Genomic DNA, 23,333 nt, shown 5'->3' with positions numbered 1-23,333 from the left:
GAATTAAACATGACTGCATTGCTTGTCAGAACCAAAGCAGTTCTATTTAAAGAGAGGCACAAACAGAGTCACTGGCCACAAGTTCAACCATGAGAACAGCAGGCAGCTCCCAGGGCACATGCAAGAAGTCAACATCAACAGATGATTTCGTGGGGGATGGTAATTTTCTTGCTTTTGTGTAATCTCTAGAGACAGCTGATATTATACAGCTGCTCCAGCATCACTACCATTAGAGCATGACTGAAATAACCATCTCATTACACACAGTAATGAAACTGTATTTTATTATAAGCAAAACAGCTTTTATATCACCAAGAAACCAGGATCTATACACTTTACAAAGAGCTACCCATGTAGAAATCACTTAGAAATCAACTTATACTTCCAATTAGAGGAAAAATAAAAAGGTATGGAGTGTTAAAAAGAAACAAAACCAACCCCAAAAGTAACAAGAAAAAAAAAAAGCAAACCTCATTATGCAATATCTGCCAATATCCTGGTGCTTCCAGACAACAATAGTCACTAGCTCCAAATCACAGTATTCCAAAATAAAAGTGACTGCTTGCTCAAACTTGCTCAATGCTTTCTGCTTACCAATTCCAGACTTGCTGTTTGGCAAAGAAAATCTACCAGTCCACACATTGTGCTCTCCAGAACCATTTCAGCATTTCCTTCTTCCAAAAAAGAAAACAGCACAAAGTCACAGAGTACATATACTGCATCTTTGTGGGGGAAAAACAAAGCAAAAAATGGGGGTGTGGAGGGGTGTCTGATGCAGTGAAAAAGCTACACAGACAACTCAAAGGCAACAGCAGAAGCATATCTGGGAAGCCTGGAGAAAGGCAGGAAACCATCTTCAGTATTCTGCATTGAAAGGGTAACCCTTGTGAGTTTTGCACCTGGAGGAAATCAAAAAGCAAAGATTATCTCACATCCCAAAGGCATTGTATGCATCTGTAACCACTTCAAAGAACCACCAAGGGAAGAGATTAACTGTATAAAAGCAAAGCCTGCTTCTCTTTTCCTTGGTGACATGCTGCATTTCCAAACAAAAAAGATTCTGAGTGCCTTCTGTTGTTTGGCTGATGGGATCTAGAGGTGCTTTGTAGACAACTAAGTCAAAGTTTTGCTATTTACTGACAGGAAGACCTTTTTTGCAGCCTTCCAAAAAGATTTCATATCTGGATCTACACTTCCAAGTAGCAAATCCTCATGTTACATTTGGAATGTTCATCTACCTTCCCAACAACTCCTGAAGAACACAGATTTTGTAATGTACTTCAGACAAAACACCACAAGCAAAGCTAATCAAGATTTAAAGTCTGCATCATGCTCACTCCTCCAATATGAACAAGAAAATTACAAATAAGAGGCCTCCTGTTGCAATTCCAGCTACAAACAGTTTCTTGGCAACTGAACTGAAAATGATGTTTGCTCAATACTCATCATGTTTTGGTTCACAAAATGAAGAATGAAAAAAAAATCTTACTCTAGAAAATTATTTAGAAAATGACCCCTTTGAAAATGGAGTTTGCATATCCTGAATTTCAGTCAATTTCAGCTACCATCTGTAGCTTCATTTACTGAATTATGTGATAACTTAACAGTTTAAAGAAAAGGAAGTGCCACTTACACAAACATTTCACAGGCTCTCCAGTTTCTATTAAAGCTGAGAATAGTTGCCATCTCATCTTTAGTCAATTCAAAGTCAAACACCTATCAGGAGAAAAAGTCAGAAATCACCTCTTTGAAATCAGTGCTTGTAAGCAGGAAAAAAAATTTAGGAAAAAAAATAATCTCATAATTACAGAACAAGTCCACAGTGTAGGTGCTTGTTGGAAGTGACTGCTTCACAAGGGAAAGGAAAAATACAAGACTCCCTGGATTTGTGAGTCTCCTCTAGCTGGAGTGGGAGAGGGAGATGAGCAGGAAAAGGCAGGAATAAGAGAATCTCAAGCTGCAGTTACAAATGCCAGTTGCTTGAAGAAGTTTGGGGAGCACTGTGTAGCAGAATGCCTCCATCTCCCATTTTTGAAGAATACATCTTTCTGTGTTAAGACAAAGTAGTAGCTGCAAGACCTCCATATTTCACCTAAAGCCACTGAGTGTTTGGAAGCAAAATCCTAATACTGGGTCCAGTCCAGGACCACTGAATCCAGAGCAGCAACACAGTCTATGGACATCAGCACTACTTCCTTAAAAGTGCTTGCTTTACAGAAGTCTTTTGGGGTGTGCTACTGCACTCAGGCCCCAAATAAGCAGCCAAATGACTCATTCACATGACACAAAACAGGAAGAATGACAATGTGACTGCACAGATTATCAGGATAGAGTGTTTTCCAAAGCTTTGGTCACTCTTGCTCTCCCACTGTAATCTTAAATTCAGCCCTCAGGAGTCTGTAGGCAAACACATGGAGGAAAAGCCCAGAAGAGCACCTGGGAAGGGTGAGAAAGGCTCCCTGCTGGCTGTGCAGGAGAAGCCCAGCCATCCCTGGACATGCCATGCAGCAGCTCACTCCTGATCCCTCACCTGGAAGTTCTCCACAATGCGCTGTGGGGTGACAGATTTGGGAATCACAATCACATTTCTCTGGATGTGGAAGCGGATGAGAACCTGCAAGAGGCACAGCACTGCATCAGAGAGGGGATGGCTCCTGCTCCATGCAACACAGCCTGTTTAGCTCTGCTAAAGAGCAAGTCATTTACAGTTACTTACTCTAAATGGTACAATTCAGCAAAACTAACCCACTCTGTGGGGCTGCTTTTCAAATTTAATCTGAATTCTAAACAGCACTTCCTGAAGTGCAAGTAGAGGAGTGGTGGAATCCCACAAGGCTTCCTTTCTCCTCTCCCCTCACTCAATTCCTTTCCTTCTCACCCAGATTTTGAGTAGGATATTCAAATGTTCCCTTCTTTGCAACAACACTTGAGATGGCAAGACAAATATGGCAGCATCTCAAGATGGGTCAAGAAAATGTTTCTTGTGATGATCAGAGCACCCTTGCAAGCATGCATGGAAGGCCACAATCCTGCACTGCTACCTAACACCACAGCTGACAGGGGACAAGGAGCCAGCCTGTCCTCTACACTGTCATTAGCTTGTGCTACAGGAAGGGGTACTGTGGCACCCACCCACCTGTGCTGGGGTTTTGTTGTGCTTGGCTGCAATCTCTTTGATCTTGGGGTCATCCAGCAGGGAAGGATCCTCGGGCTTAGCCCTACACAGAGGAAAAAAGATCAGTGGCAAGGAACCTCCATAGGTCCAACCTAGTAAAGATCTGTATCTGGATGAAAAATTAATGCTGCACATTAGCAAGTAGTCTCAGTTCTTCCAGAATATCCCTGGCAAAGCAGCCTTACCATGGTCTGTCAGGAGAGCCCAGGGGGCTGTAGGCTGTCACAGCAATCCCTTTGGATTGGCAGTACTTGATCAGCTTCTCCTGGGTAAGGTATGGATGACACTCCACCTGCCAACATAAAAATATAGAGACTGACAGTGACTTAACTGCTTTAACATGTCCCAGGGATTAGTTTAATCAAAGGCTGATTTTTGTGCTAACTCAATAGTCTCTAAGCAATATTATAGACTTTATTTTCTCTATGCACCACCCCCTTACTACTATTTATAGGAGCTCTCCTTGCAGTGAAGGGTCCAAGCTTTGCTGATCTGGATCATCTCCAGCATATGGGTGACCAGCTACACAACTGCTTTAATGGGACAGTAAAATGCACACCCAGGAGAGCTGTAAAACCACATCAATAGGACTGCAGACCAAAGTTCTTTTTTCACCCCTAATTAAACATGCCATTATAATTTTTTTACAGCTACCATATTAACTTCAAGGCCAGCATTGTTCCATTAGTCTTTATTTGCTTTGTGTCAATACTCACACTAAACACCTCTAATCTGAAAATGTTGACAATGGTTGGCTGCTACAGTTTTAGACCTTCAGCCCAGTGCCCATTACAGACCTTTTACAAACACACGTGCATTTAGCATGAACTTCCACAAGAAGAGCTGCATAATGGAACACAGACTCCTTCCCAGTGGGTGTGTGCTCTGGCAGGCACATGCACAGATAGGGAGTGTGGAACAGGAACTGCTCACGTGTCAGGAGGCAGGGAATGAGCATGAATATCTGATACTTTGCACAGAGGGACTTTCAGGATAGCTGCACACCAGGGAGCACTACTTTTCTTCCAGCAGGCAACAGCAAGAACCCTTTGGACTATGCTGCCATTTGAGCCTCCTGCAGCTGCACTCTGAGGGCAGTCCCTGGAAACTTGTGCTGCTGGCAGGTGGAGCAAGGCAGTGCAAAACATGGAATCAGTTTACAGCCTGGAGCTCTTTATTTGTGGTTCTAGCTGCCTGCTGTTATCAGAGGCCTGCATGCCTCTTTCCCCTCTGAGACATGCTGGAATATTAAACAGAACAGAGAGCTCCATTTTTAGGACATACTATACATATTTATTTTGCTTCAGCAGTTGCAGAAAGACAACTATTTAAGAGTAATAGAGCATCTAGTTTTCTCAACTATCCAAAAAGTACAATTTATGCAACAAAAGCAAGGCACAGTCATCCTCACCTCTCCACTGGCACTCAAGTTGAAAAATTAAATTAGGTACTAGCATCATCATTATGTAATTACTACCTTGCCAAATTAATTTCTCACTGCAATTAAAACCAACACAACCTGGCTGCAGTCAAATAAAGAACAGGAATGACAAGAAAGACAGTGGATTACATGTGAAATATCTGCAAAGAGAAAGTGTTTTCAGGAAGCACTCTCACTATTAGCCCAACTGGTAAGTGTTAGCAACAGCAAGCTTTCAGGCTTGCAAAGATTCCTTCAGAAGCCATAGTTTATAAAGGACAGGGACCAAAGACCCAATGCTTTGTGCTAAACTTGATTACAGACAATAATCATTTAGAGCCTGAGGGCATTTCCAAGTGTGAGAGGTCCAAGATCAGTGACCCCTATGCCAGAGAAGGTAATTGATAGGATAATAATGATAGCAATGATATGATATAAATTATAATAATGTAATTGTCATATAATGATTGTGGCAATGAGGTGTGGCAGATGTTGAAAGGTTACCATAAAACTTACACTAAGCTTTCTGAAAGTGCTTTGGGGCAGATAATGCACAAGTCACCACAATACATGACCCAGTTTTAATAATCAGTAATTGATTAGAGTTCTTCAAATGCCATAAGAGTTAAGGTCCACTCTAGGTAGACCTCACTGAGGCCTGTCCTGGGACTTGTCCTCTTCAGCAACCTGTGCCAGTCTATAATCATATCAATCTTGTAGATGATGTCAAACTGGGGAACAACCACTCAAGGGCAGGACTGCCACTGCAGCAGAACCCATTCAGGCAGAAACAACAGAAACAAAACCCTGAAGGAATTCAACAAGGCTGCACACAGAGCCATGCACCTGAGAAGGAAAAGCCCCTGGCAATAGCACAGGCTGGAACCTGACTGCCTGTAAAGCAGCCATGCTAGAAAGGACTGGGGGCAGGACAGGAGCCAGCAGTGAGCCCTGGCAGCAGGGACACAGCCAGCAAACTGTGAGAAGTGATCATTTGCCTCTACTCATCCTTGCCAGACCACCTTCTAATACCGTGTCCAGTTTTCCTCTTCCCAGCTCCCCTCAATAGCAGAAATACTGACAGACTGCCATCAATTCAGCAGAGAAACTCCAGCATGGGGAAGGGCTGGAGAACCTGCCAGACTGGGAAAGACAGAGAGCTGGGCTTCTTGTGCCTAAAAGGGGTCATTCAAAGACAAGCCAAGCTCTTTAGTGGTGCTTGGAGGAAGGCAACAGACAAAGCTGAAACCAAGAGAGGTTGAGGCCAGATTTAGGAGAACTCCCCCTCCTTGTCATACACTCAAGGGGGTCAGGGAGCAGAGCACACTGCCCGGGGAGGCTGTGCAGTCTCCATCCTCACAGCTTTTCAAGATGGATAAAGCCCTGGAAAACCTGGTCTGATCTCAGGGCCAATGTTCCTCTGAGCAGACCATCTACCAAGGTCTCTTGCCAACTGAATTTTCCTAAGATTTCATTCAAGTGCTGTCTACACAATTTCTACTCTATTGCCCACCCTGCAAATCCATCTCCTCCTAACCCTCATTAACTCTCGAGTCCATAGAGCTTGTTCCTGATCAATTCCCTCAATCCTCTGCAATAGGAACTGCCTTCTCCATAAAAGTGTCATGAGAAGGTCATCCAATTCTCTCTATATACATACACCAAGTCTTACTCTACTGCAAGAAAGTATTTTGAGCTCATCTGAGTTCCCCCTCCTTTCCTCCTACAAGGAGGGATTCTGGAGCTGCTCATTGCCAGATTTCCAAGCAGTGGCACAGAGTTCATAAACCCAGCACCTTGGCATCACCTGGAAGGTGAGATTGAAGAATATGTAGTCTATGAAATAGAATATGCCTATTCCAGTCTCTTTCTATAACCTTATTTCAAAGTAAGATCTTTGTAATTTTCTTAAAAATACCCACAACAAATGACCACACATAAAAGAACACCACCAAACACTTGCCTCTGCCACTTTGCAGCTCACCTGATTATTTGCAGGTTTGTGTTTCAGTCCTGGCTTGTTCAAGATTCTTTCAATCTGCTCATGGTTGAAGTTGGAGATTCCAATGGCTTTTACCAGGCCAGCATCCACCAGCTCCTCCATGGCCTGGCAGAAAAGAAGCACAAAATCAGCATTTAATACACAAAGGCAGGGCCTGAACAGCACATGCTTCCTGAAATGCCTTGTTTCCTTCATAAGACACCTAAATGAAGTGTTTAGATTTTCAGAGTTCAAGTTTGAGGGAAAAAACCCCAGAACACTGGTGTAGATGTTCCATGCCTCCCATACTCAAAGGACTCATTCTTTGAGATTATGGAAATCCACAAGTCAGAAATAGAAAATAATGAATTGATACATGACAATTTGTAATTCAATGAGGGAGTCTTTCCAAGTAATTCCAAGTACATGAGATTTCCTTCTGCTCTCAGCAGTCTCTGATGCTCTCATTACCTCCATCAGTCTAACCTTTCTCCTGCTGTGGCTGAACTTACCTCCCATGTGTCTAGAATATCTGTGTTGCTGGAGATACCAATGCCTTTGTCATCTACAGGGAACAGGTCCTCTCCTGCCTGTCAGTGAGAGAGAAATTGCTTGAAACACACAATATTGGGAGGTTGGGTTAACACCAGCTGAATACCATGATCCTATAAACACTTATTATACTAATTAGCTACATATGTGTTAGACTTTAATACTATCTATGCTCTTCAGTCTTTTCTTTTGTGTTCCCAAGGTACTGTGGTGGTTTTTTTGCCTACAGTCAAGCCAGTAAGGACAGATACTTCTGATGGACACTGTGTCCCCTGGCTCATCAAAATCCATACTGAAACTTAAATCTCCACTTGTAATACAGAAAGTAGAATTATAGCCAGTTTACAAAAATATAGAGCTGTTACCTACTCATAATGAAGTGTTTTAGTGAAATGCAAAATAAGGACCCACTTAGGACTTGGAATATGTTCACTGGACCAGATTTTCTGACAGATCTTTCATGGGGGGGTCTCATTGTTTAATTTGCTGGCACAGGGAAGGTCAGAACACCTTGTGTCCCTGCTAGGACTATCTGCCAGGTATCAACTTCATTCAAAACCAGTTATTTTCTACTCACTCGTTATTTACACCACCACACATTTTCACTTGGATAGTTCTGTCCATGTGAAACTAATTTTAAAAACACAGATGTTACAAAGAACAGTTCATCTTGGTAGCAAGAGGTAGAAAGAAAATCTTGACCAAGTTCTCACTGAAAGCCTAAGCTTGGACATATTCAAACTGAGACATCAGTTCCTTTGCATGCAAACTGTGGAAGAGTTAGGAGCTAAAAAGTTTAACTCTTTTTAGCTCTTTTTAGAGCCTGTAGAATGTTAAAGCTCCTATAGCAAAGGTCAGTTCAAGCTGGGTTGTATTGAAGGGCTCAGTAATTAAAGACAAATGAAAGACAAGCAATCTCTTATTTTGTAACATGCAGAGGAAAGAACTACAGTCAGACAGCAAAGTATAGACCTCTTCCCACAAAGAGGGAACCACATTGAGTGTAACTTTGGGCTTTTAGAAGGCAACATAAGCATTAATAAAAAGAAAAGAAATACAACTTCTGCTTCCAGCAGGGAAACATATCCCTAGGGTTCAAGGTCTGCCTCTTTCATGACCAAAATGCCAAATGTAGATGCCATGCAAGCAGGGATCTCAGAGGCAAAAATGAACAGCCTGGCTCACATGGGCACAGTAAAGCTGAGCACCAGATCAGTCCTGTTACACAACACACATAGAAGGATCTGTGCAACTGAAGCAATCACTGGGCTATAAAGCCATACAGCTGCTCATAATTGCTACTCACAGAAAAAGCCAAGGACACTGCTGCTACTGTACCTTCAAACCAAGGGGCCAGTGGATGAGGTACAGATCCAGGTAATCCAGTTTGAGGGCAGTAAGAGTCTTCTGGCAGGCTCCCTTCACCAGATGCTTCTCATGAAACGTGCACCACAGCTGGGGACAAAAAGCCAAGGCACATTGTGACCTCTTGGGTTAAAGCTCTTGGGACTCTTCTGTACTGTTCAGCAGGGTGCCTGTTCCCTCGGGAAAGTGATGTGAAACCAGGTCATCCTACAGCTCCTCCAGTGGGGCTGTTCTGTGAGCAGCCCTGGCCTGTGATACTGGGCAGTGTGTGCAGTGGCAGCACACAGGACTGCACGGTGTCCTGGCAGACAGCAGAAGTGGTCTCGATTCACTTACTGAGACTAAAGCTGAAAGCATCACCCAAATGTCTGGTATGTACCCTGCATAATCCTTAATACAGGATGAGGTAAAGCAGGAATCTCCAGAATGGCTTAAGTGATGCTCTGAATTGTTCCATGCTGCACAACCGAGTAGGTAAGTAAAGAAGTGGGGAGTTACTCTAAAATAAAAAGGTATCCCCTGGTATATCCCAGATTACGAGACCCATACCTTACTGACGACAAAGAGGTCCTCTCGTTTCACAACGCCTTCCTTGATTTTCTGCTGGATCCCCTCCCCAACTTCGTTCTCGTTCTGGTACACATAGGCACAGTCCAGGTGGCGGTACCCGGCATCGATGGCAGCCGTCACCGCGGCTGTCACCTTCCCTGGCTGCGACTGAAATAGCGATGGCAAAAAAAGCGCTCATCAACACAGTATCGAAGAGCTTTCTTAAGGCAAGATAAAGCTGAGAAAGCCACCACATCCACAGCAAACCCCAGCTACAATAAAGCCAAATCCCAGCGGCGGCCTGGCCGGGTGTCGGCGGCGCCGGCCGCGCTCGCAGGGCCCGAGCCGCGCTCGCTCCTTCCTCCCCCGCTCCCCATCGCCCAAGGCAGCGCCCCCGGTACCTTCCACGTGCCCAGCCCCAGGATGGGCATCTTGGCCCCGGTGTTGAGCTGCACGTAGGTCGCCATGGCCGCGCCAGCAGCAGCACTACCACAACTGCGGCCGAACCCCCCGCCTTTAATAGCGAGCGGGGCCGGGCCCGCCCCGCCCGGCGCGGCGCGGGGCTCTCGGGGCGGCGCCGAGCCCGGGGCCGCGGCCGGGGAGCGGAGCAGGCCGCGACTGCGGCTCCGGGCTGGGACGTCGCGTTCATCGCACACGGACCCTTCCTACAGCGCCTCAGCCCCGGCGCGGGGGTGGCACAGGGGGCATGGGACACGGCTGTCCCCGCTGAGCCCCAAGAGCTGAGGGCGCTGAGCCCCGTGGTGGCCCGGGCTGGACCCCCTTGCCGGAGTCTTGTGGTCCTGTGTGCTGCTGCAGCGACATGACAGCAGAACCCTCGGTGGGTTCTGAGAGCCAGGAGAAACCTCGGTGTTTTCTGAGAGCCAGGAGAAACCTCGCTGGTTTCTGAGAGCCAGGAGAAGCTGTTCCTGCCAGCCAAGTGGGACAAATGCAGCTTCCACTGCAAGCTGTGGGTTAGGAGTAATTTAGGGCAGAGTGAATCTAAGAAAACCCCCAGCTTTATTTTGAATTTTGGAAGAGGTGTTTTGAAGGTGTTTTGAAAGTCTCAGAAGAGGAACAGTGACTTTTTAATGAGTGACATAATGATGGTGCTGTCCCTCTGCCTTTAGGGAGGTGCTGAGGACATTGCAGAATAAAATGCACAATTGTAATCACAGGCAGTAGTGGCCAGCAGTGTCCCATCACAAACTGGCTTTGATGCTTTTGCAGACAAGCATTTGCTGTTCTGCTGAAGACGTCACAGTGCAATGGAAAAACCCAGATTTGCCTGGGAGGCTTCGCTGCTTATTCACATGTGAAGAGTTTCTTCAGGTGCGAGCGTTTGCTCTGGGTGCCTCTCCCTGCTATCTGCAGCTTCATATTTTTTGCTCCATTTAGCTAAGGACAGCAAGATAATTGGTTTTCCTTTTAATGCTCCTCCTGTTTCATCTCAGCACCATCAGGCACCCCTGTCAGGATGCAATGTGCTTTCACTTGGAGCACAAAACCTTTACACAACTTGGTGCTTGGGTTGAATTTTCCCTTGTGGTTTCAAGTCAGAGAGATGCCTCCATCCTGTCACAAGAGGCTTCAGGCAGAAGTTCTGTATTTTGTTTTTGCTGTTCTGTACTTTGTTTAGCTCTTGTGAGCTGGAGCCTTTCCCCTCAGAGCTGTAAGGCCAGTCAGCTTTCCACTGTTTGCCTCTCCCCAAGGTCTGGTGGGGGCCTTGGGGGAAGAAGAAGTACTGCTCATGTCATCCTCTGACAGCCAGCCTGCTAGATCTTGTGCCCTGTGTCCTTGATAACGTGACCATGTCTTTACAGAGAGCACTGACATTGAGGAACTGCAAGGGGGAGGAGGGTCTTGCTTTCTTTTCTTATTTTTTTTTCCTTGATCCACGTGCGCTGGAACAGGAGGAGTAATCTAATGAGTTTTCAGTTTGTTTTGCTGACTTTGCATTTAGCAACTGTAATTTCCCCACAAGTTGTGACTTTGGTGAGCAGCAGTGTTTGGAATCTGAGAACAGGGCCCAAAATAAGGGAAGTGGGTGTGTCCTTATGGACAGCGTTCACCAGAGAGACCCACTGAGAACACATGAAGGCAAAGTAGGGAGGTGACAGTGTGGTAAGGTGTGATCGTACCTACAGCTAAGGGGAAGAGCTGCAGAGGTCTCTACAGATACAGGCATAGCTTAAACCAGGGTTTGGAGGTGAGGGCATGCAGGTTTCACGCTTGAATCACTGGGAAGCACAGCAGGAATTTCTGCTTTGCTTGGAGGGGAGATTTATCTTGCTCAGTGGGGGTTCCAGTTCCACCTTGGGATGCCAGGAGGCAGATCTCAGGGGCTTGGCCAGCCCTGGCTGTAGAAGACCTCGGCCACTTTTTCACTCTGAGCTCAGATCAGACCAGGAGCATATCTTGGTGGCTCTCCCATATCCTCAGAGCTGATAAAGCTTTTTGTCCTCATGCTTTTGTGCTTTAATTGCACTGCTGAAATAACAAGCCCTGAGCACAGCCAAGGATGAGGAAGTGATCTTGCCACCCCTCTGTGGTGATTATTGTGTGGCAAGGGCAGGTTTAGTGCAGCAGGAGAAGCCTGGACAGGGGGAAACATGAACTGCCCCAGACTGGTCAGGGCTGATTCTGGCTGGTTCTGAAACTGGTCCTGCACCTGGGACGACTGAGTTCTGGCACATGGGAAGCACCTGTGTGTCCCCAAAGTCCCCCTGGCCACTGAGAAGGAGGGCAGCACCTGTGGGCTGGGCCACCCCTGCTGGGCAGCCCTGGGGACAGCAGAACGCCCACCCAGGAGCTCTAGGACACAGTAAGCAGAACTGAGTGGTAAAAGGAAACATCAGGCACCCAGCATCACCCTGGGGACAAAGGCATTTACTCATTTGCTCTTCTGTGTTCTTCTCTCCTCAGTTACCCTGAGTCACAGCCCAGAAGTGGAGCAGTGAGAAGAACTCTGGAAGCAGCAATGATCCTGGGAATGCACAGTCCTGGAAGTGGAGCAGCCAGTGCATGTCCAGGGGGGAGTACACACAGTGTGCAATTGCCTGAAGAGAGGAGGCACCTGAACAGACCAGTGCTGGGTGGGAAAGTGACTTGGAAGAGAGAAACAGATGCTTTCTGAAAGCTGATAGCAAATGAAAACAAAGCCTCTTCAGGCAGCCCGAGTTGCTAGGTTAGGTAGGCCTGTGGAGGTGGGAGTGCTGCTCCCCAGAATCTGAGGGCTCTCTGACAGTCCTTTGCTCAGAATGAAATTGCGGAAATGTTGAACACTTAGTGAACTGAACCTGCAGTGGCTGTGTCCATGCTCAGAAACTGGCATACAGGTTTTTGACCCACCAGTGAAGGGCTGTGGGGAGAAATCATCTGATTCTGCTGATCCCACGGGTGAGACTCCCCTGCAGTTGCTTGGAGTGCTGGGTTGAGTTTACAGGCAAGGGGAAAGGGACGCTGAAAGAGAGGTGATCACTGATGCTGTTGCCTGAAAGCTGCAAGGTCTGAGCACAGTTACTGCTGGTGTCCCTTGATAAGCTTTTGGGACCCCAAGGAGTAACTCACACGCCTTGTTCTGGATGGTGCATGCCAGGAGATGGGCAGATGAGTGCCACAAGCAAGGACAGTGCTGGGAGTTCAGCTTGGAAAGCATTTTAGAAGTGGTTGGAAGAGATGTTGACTGTTGCAGTGCTGATCCTGATAATTTTGTCTGTGGGAGAAGGGCTGGGTTTGGGATATGTGCCTTATGTTTGCACTGGTGAGGTGTTAACTACACTGGTCTGCAGGGGCAAGGGGTGGAGTTTGTAGTGAATATGCAGTCAGATGATGATTATGTTAAAAATGGAGTTGGAATAAGGGTGAAACAGTTCTTAACACATCTTTCAATAAAGTGCAGGGTGGGATGTAAAGAACATAGATTGCAGATGGCATCAAGGGATGGCAGTGGTGACCTGTGTGAGGACCACTGAAACAAACACCCTGTGCCATGCCAGAATTGAAGCTCCCAGTTCTGTGACTCAGGAATACTTCTGGAGACCCAGGTGCACTTTTTGAAGGAGATCCATGCTGAAAGGACTTAATTCCAAGGGGACTGCAGCTGGTGGATGAGTTATACTTGAACAAGGAAACCACTGGGGGCCATATGGGCACTAGGTAACCTGTGCTGGAGAAGGTATTCTCTAAAAAGACTTGTGCATCATAGTAACATTGTACCTTTATTGTTCAATAAAGATGTGTATTTGATTTCTGCAGAGCTAAGTCTCACCTCAGTCTGGGGATTACAGAAGGTTTTATGCGTTGCTTCCTTCAGGAAGCTGCAAAACAAACGTTCTTGGATTACATTCTCGTGAATTGAAAGTGGAAATTTTGGAAAGAAGTCTACAAGGTGCTCATTTTCCTCAGCAAAGTTTTTGATCTTTTGCCTTGAAACTGTGTGCAACTTCACGATTGTGTTTGGCCACCTGCCCAGGCGCTGGGATGGAAAGGTGCCACGGCCCCAAAAGCAAATTGCTCCTGATGTCACCTGGGGCTGTCACCACGGGCAGTGGCCGGGCTGAAGGGGAGGAGGATGGAGCTGGAGGGGGAGCTTGGCCCCGAGGCTGGCAGGGCCAGAGGGGATGCTGGCACTCGGGGGGCCGAGCTCCCCGCGCTGTGTGACACAGGGACATCAGTGCCTGCACTGCGGGGAGGGGACAGCGCGGGCGGCTGAGGGATGGCCGCCCTCTGCTGCCCGCAGGGGAAGGGGAATGTCCCTGTCCCAGGGAAAATCCACAAGCTCAGGAGGAAACCTGGCTGAGAATACTGCCAACCACACACCTGTCTGTTTTCTGCTTATGAAGTTGTGGGTTTTTTTGGCTTTTTTTCTCCTAAGGGAAGGTTTTTCCTAAGTAGGAAAATCTCCTTTCTCAGTTACTTCTGGAGTAATAAAGCTCCTGGCCTTTAGTTCACATTGCTCAGATTTTTCTCCCATAACTGCCAACTATCCTCCTCAGCCTGTTGTGTTGAAGCAAGAGAAATTAAAAATGTGAATGTGTAGTTCAAAGTCTCTCCCTCGCCAAATGTGGATTACTCAATCCACATTTTGACAGAAAATGATTACAGCCCCCATTTTATTCTTTTGGAGAAACTTTATTGTTTCTTTCAGAAAGAATAAACAAAAGATGATCACTGAATACATATGCTGTGACTTCACAGGCTGCAGGAGGAGAAATGCAATTAGAAAGTCAGATAAATTGATAGGAAGGATATCAGACCAAGCTCTGAAGGAGGGCAGGATTTGAGCATCTTCAGTATTCTGCATTGAATGGGTAGTCCTTGTGAGTTTTGCCCCTGCAGGGAATAGAAGACTTCATTTTAGTCATGATTTTCCTTTCTTGTTTTGCTTAAAGAAGCCACTAAGGTGGGATCTGAACTCGGAAATTGAAGGCTGGATTCAGTCCAGAATTGTTTTCCTCTATACCATGTCTTTTTTGTGCACTTGGAACATCCCAATTACTTCATCATTCAGGCTCTTTGCATTCTAGGCAGTATTTAGATATAAAATCTCTGTGTATATAGTATTCTTAGCATAGAGGTTTGGAGAAGAATACTGAATGCTACCACTTACATGCTCATTGTATAGACTCTCCAGTTTCTGTTAAAGCTGAAAATAGTTGCCATCTCCTCTTTGGTCAGTTTGAAGTCAAACACCTGAAAAGAGAAACAGCTGGGAATCACCTCTTTGAGCAAACCAGAGAGGTGGTAAGCTCACAGAGGCTGTAAGCAAAATCCACAAAATTAAAGAGCAAGTCTGCAAGGGAGGGTAGCTGGTTAGAAGAGTTGACTGCTTCATGAGAAAGGCATCTCTGTATCACCAAGAATGCATTGGTAGAGGGAATAGAAAAATTCATCCAAAGTTGAAAGTTACACATGCCAGCTGCTGCAGGGCACTTGGCAGGCTCTTGCACCTGCCACTTGTGAGAGATGCATCTTTCTGTCCTGTTCCACAGGCACATCTACAAGATTGCCATATTTCACTTAATCTGTCTAGGCTTTTTGAAATCCCAGTGACCAGCTGCAGCCAAAGACCATTGAATTAACAATAGAGCAGCATGGGTTGTGAACACCACAGCTGTTTTCTTAACACTGCTTGCTCTACATAAGCCTTTTGTGGCTTATGTACATAGACATAAGACACATATACAAGACACCACATAAAGTGACTGTTAGAATTATCAGCATACTAAAAAAAGACTTGGTTCATTCCTGCTCTCCAATTGTAACCTTTAGTTTAGCCCTTAGGAGAGTGTGTAAGCAGACAAAAAGCCTGGTGTTCTTGCCTGAGCAGGGAAGAATGATAAAGGATCTTTTCCCTTGCTGTGCAGGGAGAAGCCAAGCCATCCCTGAGGGCAGCCCCTGCTCACTCCTGATCCCTCACCTGGAAGTTCTCCGCAATGCGCTGTGGGGTGACAGATTTGGGAATCACAATCACATTTCTCTGGATCTGGAAGCGAAGGAGAACCTGCAAAAAGAGACAACTGAATCATTCCTCTTGCTCTGGAGGAAACAGAGCCTGTTCCAGTAGCTGTAATCCCTGTTTCCAATCATTCCTGTCCCTGCAGCCCTGGTTGCTCTGCCTGGGGAGCAGAGAGGGAAGTGGTGGAGCCTCACATGAAAGGGCTCCTTTCCCATCCAGGTTTGGGCCAGTCAAGCCTTCCTGCTCTCCCAGACTTCCATCAAAATTTCATCCTCTGCAAGAGGACTTGAGATGAAGACTGAAACATTGCAGCGCTTGAAGATGGGTCAAGAAAATGTTTCATGATGACACTTCAAGAGCACACTTAGGGAGTGTACATTGCCACACAGAAAACAGAACCTGCACTGCTGCCTCTTACCACAGGTGATGGGGAACAAAGAGCCAGCCTGTCCTCTACATTGTCATTAGCTGTCCTGTGTTACAGGAAGGGGTAGCCACAGTCTGTGTCATTCAAAGTCTCTCCCTTGCTAAATGTGGATTACCCAATCCACATTTTGACAGAAAACGATTACAGCCCCATTTTATTCTTTTGGAGAAACTTGACTGTTTCTTTCAGAAAGAATAAACAGAAGATGATTACTGAATACATATGCTGTGACTTCACAGGCTGCAGGAGGAGAAATGCAATAAGAAAGTCAGATAAATTGATGGGAAGAATATCAGACCAAGCTCTGAAGGAGGGCAGGATATGAACATCTGGCATCCATGTACCTGGGCTGTGGATTTGTTGTGCTTGGCTGCAATCTCTTTGATCTTGGGGTCATCCAGAAGGGAAGGATCCTCTGGCTTAGCCCTACACAGTGGAGAGATAACACCCAAAGTCTGTTTTGAGAACAATGGCTAATAGTACACTCACTGTCTCAGTGCTGCAAGCATTACCCATGCCAGCTCCCTCACAAATTGCCAAGCAGCCTTACCATGGTCTGTCAGGAGAGCCCAGGGGGCTGTAGGCTGTCACAGCAATCCCTTTGGACTGGCAGTAGCTCACCAGCTTCTCCTGGGTAAGGTATGGATTGCATTCGATCTGCCAGCAGAAGAGTAGAGATTGATGGAATCCAGCTGTACCTCACTGCAGGGATTATCCCCTAATGATAATAATCCCCTTAAAGGCTGCTCTTTGTCCTCATGGGCCACTCTTTGCAAAGTGTTATCAGCTCTAGAGTTCTACAGTGACATTTCTTGTATGTCTGGGTCTTTGTTCTGCATTTCATAAGGCTCACCTCTGGGTTCTTTGGCATGTTCTGAGGTCCTTCTCAGATTTCTAAGCAGTGCTTAGCAAATATTGAAGACCCCAATGCCCTGTATATTCAGCAATAATGTGGAGTGGGATGAGAAGGACATGCTGCATCTGCTCTGTTCTCCCACCCATTTGTTCTAGACATCAAAGCTCCCTTTCTCAGGAATTGGTGCCCCTTTGTCATGTGCCATAGGTAGGAAAAAGATGGTGTTTTTTTTTTCCTTTCAGCATGCTCTTTTTTTGTAACTACATGCAGAGGAAGAACTGGCAGGCTCTGGAGACTGAGGGAACTCAGTACTCTTAGTGAATATGCAAAAAGTTCTGAATTCAGAACTGTAAGAGTTGTCTGAGTCTGTCCAAGCCCCTTTGAAAGGATAAACTTCTGCAGCTCCTACATACAAAGAGGCAGTGGCTGCTGTATGCAGACAAAGACTAGGTGATTTATATATGTGTGTGTGTGTGTTTAAAAACACTTTATTTTTTTATGTTACATAAATCAGGGTAGATACCAGGAAGCCACTAGTGTGTCAGTAAATGCTGCTTCTGTATAGAAGTTAAAACTGACCTCCCTTTCTAACTGGGTGACTGAATTGTGGATTCTTACATGACAAATACCACATGATAATTGTGTGAACAATTATCTTCTATTAATAACAGATTGATGCCATTACTAATAACAGAACAATTACTTTAAGAAGTTCTGGTGTAATCTGTGTACCACAACTTCATTCCCTATCAGAACACAGATCTACAACATCTTTATGAGTACTCAGAAATAATCTCAGGGCACAATTGTGCTGTGTCTGCTTTGTTCTTCCTCTTTGCATCTCCTCATGCAAATTACAAGCTGTAATTGGATCTTTATAATCCCACAAAACCTGCGGTCACTCTGCAGCTGACCTGGACATTTGCAGGCTTGTGTTTCAGTCCTGGCTTGTTCAAGACCCTTTCAATCTGCTCATGGTTGAAGTTGGAGACTCCAATGGCTTTTACCAGGCCAGCATCCACCAGCTCCTCCATGGCCTGGCAGAAAGGGGAGCACAGTCAGCACCAGTGTACAAGACAGACCCTGAAGGAATTATTAATGATATTATTATAGCCTTGTATATGATTATATACAAGGCCATGAAGGAATTATTCCTTGTGTGGCTTCATTTCCCTTCATGGGCAAGGAAAGACAACTGTTTGGAGCTGCCAAGATTGTCTCTTGGGGGAGAGTGACCTCTGGTGTATGTGTGCCATGTCTTCCATCTCACCCAAACCCAAGGGCTCCTTTCTTGAGATGGCAGAAATTCACTCTCAGTTATTTTCACATGGGAAATAAGGATGATCAATGATGTGTTCCTGAGCCAGCACCAGAGGGCTGTTGTGCAGGCTGTGGGTATGATCACAACTAATTTATTTCAGTAGAATGTATTTGAGCAATTTAAGAACAGTGGAGAGGACAGTTCTGTTATGGTCAAGCAGTCTGGCTTGCAGATTCACTAAAGATTATCAACTTGATTGAATATGTATGTTTTAAAAAAGCTGCATTGTATATGGTGCAATAAATACAGAAGAACTTTGTGGCTGCTGAAGGCAATGAAAACATGGAAAAGGCTGCCAGCAACAGAAAACACGATTTCCCACCCTGGCTGAACTCACCTCCCATGTATCTAGAAAATCTGTGTTGCTGGGTATAGCCATGCCTTTGTCATCTGCAGGAAACAGCTCCTCTCCTGCCTGTCAGTAAAAAAAATAATAAAAAAAAAATTTAAACACTCTCACTCTTTTTATTAGTTAAATATCAACTTAATACCAAGACAACTGAAGACCATGATGGCTTTAGCTACTAGTACAGAAAACATTAATATTTGTCTACATTGTTCCTGGAAATTTTGCCAGCAATTATTCCTAATAGGAATTATGCAGAATCATAATCAAACTTGACAATCCTACTAGGAATGTCAAGTGTATCTCCTAAACCAAGCAAAATAGTGACTCACTAAAACACATACAGAAAAACAATTGACTTATTTACAGTGGAACAAATAAGCTTCCTGTAGTCCTCTACTATTTAAGAGAGAACTGGGGTAGTTTTTTTTTGAAGGATCTGTTAAGGTGCCAGGAACATTTAAGTCAGGTTTAAGCTGAGCCATATCTACTGAAGAAGGTTTTATGTAAACACACAGGTGGCCTGTGAGGGGAGCCTCAGCTTAAGCTGGTGGCAAATCAGAACACCCCAGATGTACAAACTCAGAAACAGAACCCCACATCTGCACATTGCTTCACATCCAGTGTGCAGCTGTCAGAGTATTTTGCCATGTCAGAGTATTATGACACTTTTATTCAAGCTCTTTGTTCCCATAAAACTAACCATGACAGCTTTGCAAGTGTGACAAACAGCTGACAAGCTCAAAAGCAACAGATAGGATGGAGGTCTTAACCTGTCTGCAGCAGAAAGAAAAAGCCAAGACTAGACACAGACTGAGATATCAGATCCTTTGAAGTACATGAAGGATGAGATGTATTTCATGTACTTCTGACATGGATGTCAGAAAGTCTCACCTTTTGAAATCCAAGGTCTGTGGAACAACTTTAAGGCTCCTACAGGAAAGGTCAGATCAATCTGTGCATATTAAGAACTCAGTGATTAAAGAAAGAAATGGAAGACAGAAGCATTCTCTTGTTCTGTGATTCTGTAACATGCAGAGGAAAGAATTTCTGTCAGGCAGCAAAGTACATCCTTCCTTCCCTCAAAGCAGGAAAGGATGATTTAGCCCCAAGTTAAGCAGCATGAGTCAGTCTTGCAGCCAGAGGCCTGACCTTGTTGCTGGGGCTGCCTCTGCCTCTGTGTTATCAGGAGGGCAGAGGACACTGTACAGGCAGCTCTGGGGCAGAGATCAGGGCACAGCAGGGCAAGGTGGGCAGCACTGGGGCAGGGCTGGCACAGCAGGGCAGGGTGGGCAGCTCTGGGGCAGGGCTGGCACAGCAGAGCAGGGTGGGCAGCTCTGGGGCAGAGATCAGGGCACAGCAGGGCAGGGTGGGCAGCTCTGGGGCAGGGCTGGCACAGCAGGGCAGGGTGGGCAGCTCTGGGGCAGGGCTGGCACAGCAGAGCAGGGTGGGCAGCTCTGGGGCAGAGATCAGGGCACAGCAGAGCAGCGTGGGCAGCACTGGGGCAGAGATCAGGGCACAGCAGGGCAGGGTGGGCAGCACTGGGGCAGGGCTGGCACAGCAGAGCAGGGTGGGCAGCTCTGGGGCAGGGCTGGCACAGCAGGCACAGGCTCTTTCTGGAGCAGCAGTGGTGCTGCAAGTGCTCCTGGCTCTGCTGAGGAGCTCTCCCAGGAGAGAAAACCCAGGGCCCTGCTGCTACTGTACCTTGAACCCCAGAGGCCAGTGCATGAGGTAGAGATCCAGGTAATCCAATTTCAGGTCAGCAAGAGTCTTCTGGCAGGCTCCCTTCACCAGATGCTTCTCATGAAAAGTGGACCACAGCTAGAGAAAAAAAATCAAGCCAGACTGTGACCTCCTTGCTTAAAGCTCTTTCCTGAAGAAGGAAAGAAAGCTAGCACACTTTCTGGGACCATTTCTGCTTAATATGGTTTTTGAACAGTCCCATGAAAATGGAGAATGTGGAACACATCTTAAATAACACTCTATAAAATACAGTGACAAAAAAAAAAAAATAAAAAAGATTTTACCAAGTATGAGCCTGAACTATTCTCCTAATTACTCCACTCTACAGCACACAGCCTTTCCCCACTACTCTGAATTTCCCCCTATGCATATATTGTCACAAAGCTTTCCCCTGAATCCTAGGTCACCTTACCTTGCTGACAATGAAGAGATCTTCTCTTTTCACAACGCCTTCCTTGATTTTCTGCTGGATCCCTTCCCCAATCTCACTCTCATTCTGGTACACGTAGGCACAGTCGAAGTGGCGGTACCCGGCATCGATGGCAGCCGTCACTGCAGCTTTTACCTGCCCAGCTGCAGACTGCAAAAAGAAGGTCAAGAAGATCCCAAATCAAAGCATACAGGCCATTTCTTAGTTATCTAGCAAGTAAAGAAACACACAATTCAAGTAAAATTTTTCCATGCCATGTTCTTAAAGCACTCATCATCTTAAAGATGCAGGCTGCTATAGGAATGTGCTCTTTGTTGACAAAGTGACAAAACTAACTTTTGTCCCTTCAAAAAGGAAAGAAGTTCAGAAGTTGTTTTTTTTTCTTCAATTAAGTGAAAAAGCCACTTCATAGACCTAGGGGACTTCACCTCAAACTTAAGGATAGCTAATTGGACAGAAGCCAAAAAATCCCGCTTGGGCAATTTACTAGAAAAAGAAGAGAAGAAAGAAACTAATGGCTTTTGTGAGGTGTTTTACCAGGAGGAAGAACCTCTTGCACTTGGCTCAGTTTTTCTCTGTTTGTTATTTTGCCTTTTATTAATCTTTTTTGTTTCCAACACTGCAACAGAAGCTATCTTGCTGATTTTATGTTTCTATTAAGTAGAGTTTTTCCATGCCATATTCTTAAAGCATTCATCATCTCACAAATGCAGAGTTTGAAGCCAGCCTCCAGCCATTTAGCCATAAGTCCAGTCCCAGGCAGGCTCAGCCAACAGCCAGGCAGAGCAGAGCTCCCAGCACTGCCAGAGACGGACCAGGGAAAGCCAAGTTTTGTGCCAGGGAGCTCTGCAGTGGCCCTTGCTCAATGCTCCTCACTTCTCAGTGCTGTGTCTAGGAAGAGAAACAGCCAAATGGCCCAGCTGGGAGAATTTCAGCTCCATGGGGAGGGCAGTGGTCTACACCTTAGTCATCCACATCACTTTGGAGTGTTACACTGTGCTCTAGCCCAGCTTGTCCTGGGGCACATCCCACCTGTAATTGGGGGTGTGCAATTCTGTGTGTTTCTGTACCCTGCAAGGGCGTGCAAGAACTGTGCACAAGGAAATGTTGGCATATCTTGTTCACACAAATCCAGCAATGTTTGTTTCTAGGCATTGTACAGATCAGTGGTTTTGTAGCCATCGTAACAACGGTGCAAACCTCTTTGTCAGAACTTGCTCAAAACGCATGAATGGTCTTCTAAAGCCACCGGGTGATTCCCGGGGACCTCGCCCAGATTGCACAGCACGGGAGCAGCAGGGAGGGGCTCCAGTGCAGTGGCACGGGAAGGGGCAGGGACAGGGGCCCGGGGAGCCTGGCCGGGATAGCAGGGGATGGATGGAGGGATGGATGGAGGGGATCCGCGCATCCCTGGCGGCTACGGGAGGGACGGATCCGCCGCCTCTCCCAGCCTGGGGACACCCAAGCGCCACCTCTCCCCCGCGCAGGAGGGGACGGCAGGGACGGAGGGCACGGCCGGGAAAGCGGCTTCGAAAGCAGAGCCGGGGCTGTGCCTGCGGGGACCACCGGAGGGACAGGGCATCCCCGGCAGCATCCCGGGCGGGATGTTGGGGATGGCACCGGGGCCGTGTCACCGAGCCGTCCCCGCTCCCTGCCCACCCCCGAGCGCTCCGGACCCTCCCGGGGAGATGGCACCGGGAGCGGAACCCGCCCCTCTGATAGCGGCCGCTGTCCCCGTTACCTTCCATGTGCCCAGCCCCACGAGGGGCATCCTGGCCCCGGTGCAGAGCTGCAGGGAGGTGGCCATGGCTCCAGCCGGGAATGCTGCCCGGAGGTACCGCCCGCCGAGCCTTTAAGGACGGCAGAGCCGTGCCCGCCCCGTCCCGGGCCCCGCCCGCCCGCCCGGGACAGCCGCAGCCCCGCGGCCCGAGGGACACCGGGCCGGGCCGGGCTGGGCCAGGCCAGCGCTGCTTCTCTTCTCCCCGGGCCCCCGCAGCTGCAGGGCGGGCTCTGGGCTCCCTCCGAAGGTGGGATGATGCTCTGGGCAGCATCTGAGCATTAACAGGTACCAGTTCCACCAGGCACCCTCTGCCTCTGTGCTGCACCAGACACCTGCTCAACACTGCTGATCTCCCCCAGTCTCTGTTACTCTGGGCTTTTAACAGCCAGACAGGAGCACTGGGTACCAACCAAATCAGTGCAGAGATTTCCAGCAGTTTCAGGTGTTGGTCTCCTGTTGCTTGTTAACCCACAGTCCATGCTAAGGCTTGTGCGGTGGGGTTCGATGGTCTCCAGGAGGAGGGAAGAGGGAGAATCTTGACTCCATGTTTCAGAAGGCTGATTTATTATTTTATGATATAAATTATATTAAAAATGTTGTACTAACACTATACTAAAGAAAGGAGACATCAGAAGGCTAGAAAGGAATGATAATAAAAAACCCGTGACAGCTCACAGCCTCAAGAGAGCTGGCTGTGATTGGTCATTAATTAAAAACAATCCACACAAGCAAGACCAATCAAAGATGCACCTGTTGGTAAACCATCTCCAGACCACATAGCACAGCCAGCAGATAATTATTGTTTACATTTCTTTTCTGAGGCTTCTCAGCTTCTCAGGAGAAAAATCCTAGCAAAAGGATTTTCATAAAATATGTCAGTGACAGGCTTGTCCTGCTCAACTGTTCTTTTCAGCATTGCTGTGTCAATGCT

General features: G+C 46.7%; 2 protein-coding genes across 3 annotated transcripts; both read right to left on the bottom strand.

Annotated features, from left to right (window-relative positions):
• Positions 1-262: 262 nt before the first annotated feature.
• LOC134417060 (aldo-keto reductase family 1 member B1-like) lies at positions 263-9,581 on the bottom strand. Its single transcript, XM_063153796.1, has 10 exons — positions 9,444-9,581; positions 9,043-9,210; positions 8,467-8,583; positions 7,089-7,166; positions 6,580-6,702; positions 3,361-3,467; positions 3,137-3,218; positions 2,531-2,614; positions 1,634-1,716; positions 263-899 (listed from the first exon to the last, which is right to left on the bottom strand). Exons 1-10 carry the CDS (start codon positions 9,507-9,509, stop codon positions 857-859), a joined length of 951 nt encoding a protein of 316 aa, XP_063009866.1. The 5' UTR covers positions 9,510-9,581; the 3' UTR covers positions 263-856.
• A 4,612-nt stretch (positions 9,582-14,193) lies between these two features.
• On the bottom strand, positions 14,194-22,455 carry LOC134417061 (aldo-keto reductase family 1 member B1-like). Of its 2 annotated transcripts, XM_063153797.1 has the most exons (10): positions 22,364-22,455; positions 20,605-20,772; positions 20,154-20,270; positions 18,441-18,518; positions 17,697-17,819; positions 16,477-16,583; positions 16,271-16,352; positions 15,461-15,544; positions 14,651-14,733; positions 14,194-14,373 (listed from the first exon to the last, which is right to left on the bottom strand). In XM_063153797.1, the coding sequence occupies exons 1-10, from the start codon at positions 22,427-22,429 to the stop codon at positions 14,331-14,333; spliced, it is 951 nt and encodes a 316-aa protein (XP_063009867.1). In that variant the 5' UTR covers positions 22,430-22,455; the 3' UTR covers positions 14,194-14,330. The 2 variants fall into 2 exon arrangements, with proteins under 2 accessions (XP_063009867.1, XP_063009868.1); XM_063153798.1 differs by lacking the exons at positions 20,154-20,270; positions 20,605-20,772; positions 22,364-22,455 and adding an exon at positions 19,344-19,383 and having other exon boundaries at positions 14,195-14,373.
• Between the last annotated feature and the right edge of the window lie 878 nt (positions 22,456-23,333).

Source organism: Melospiza melodia, chromosome 4 (assembly GCF_035770615.1).
Source record: "Melospiza melodia melodia isolate bMelMel2 chromosome 4, bMelMel2.pri, whole genome shotgun sequence".
In the NCBI taxonomy this organism is placed as follows: domain Eukaryota; kingdom Metazoa; phylum Chordata; class Aves; order Passeriformes; family Passerellidae; genus Melospiza; species Melospiza melodia.
This window is presented reverse-complemented; position numbering and strand designations above follow the sequence as displayed.

Bases quoted from the DNA above. Each gene is read 5' to 3' on its own strand.
- LOC134417060 (XM_063153796.1), bottom strand. From the start codon at position 9,509: ATGGCGACCTACGTGCAGCTCAACACCGGGGCCAAGATGCCCATCCTG. The intron at 7,167-8,466 runs GTACAGTAGCAG...TCTCACTGACAG, and splicing joins ACTGGCCCCTTGGTTTGAAG to GCAGGAGAGGACCTGTTCCC. The intron at 6,703-7,088 runs GTAAGTTCAGCC...CTTTTCTGCCAG, and splicing joins ATATTCTAGACACATGGGAG to GCCATGGAGGAGCTGGTGGA.
- LOC134417061 (XM_063153797.1), bottom strand. From the start codon at position 22,429: ATGGCCACCTCCCTGCAGCTCTGCACCGGGGCCAGGATGCCCCTCGTG. The intron at 20,773-22,363 runs GTAACGGGGACA...TTCTTTTTGCAG, and splicing joins TGGGGCTGGGCACATGGAAG to TCTGCAGCTGGGCAGGTAAA. The intron at 15,545-16,270 runs GTACATGGATGC...CTCTTTTTGCAG, and splicing joins ACAACAAATCCACAGCCCAG to GTTCTCCTTCGCTTCCAGAT.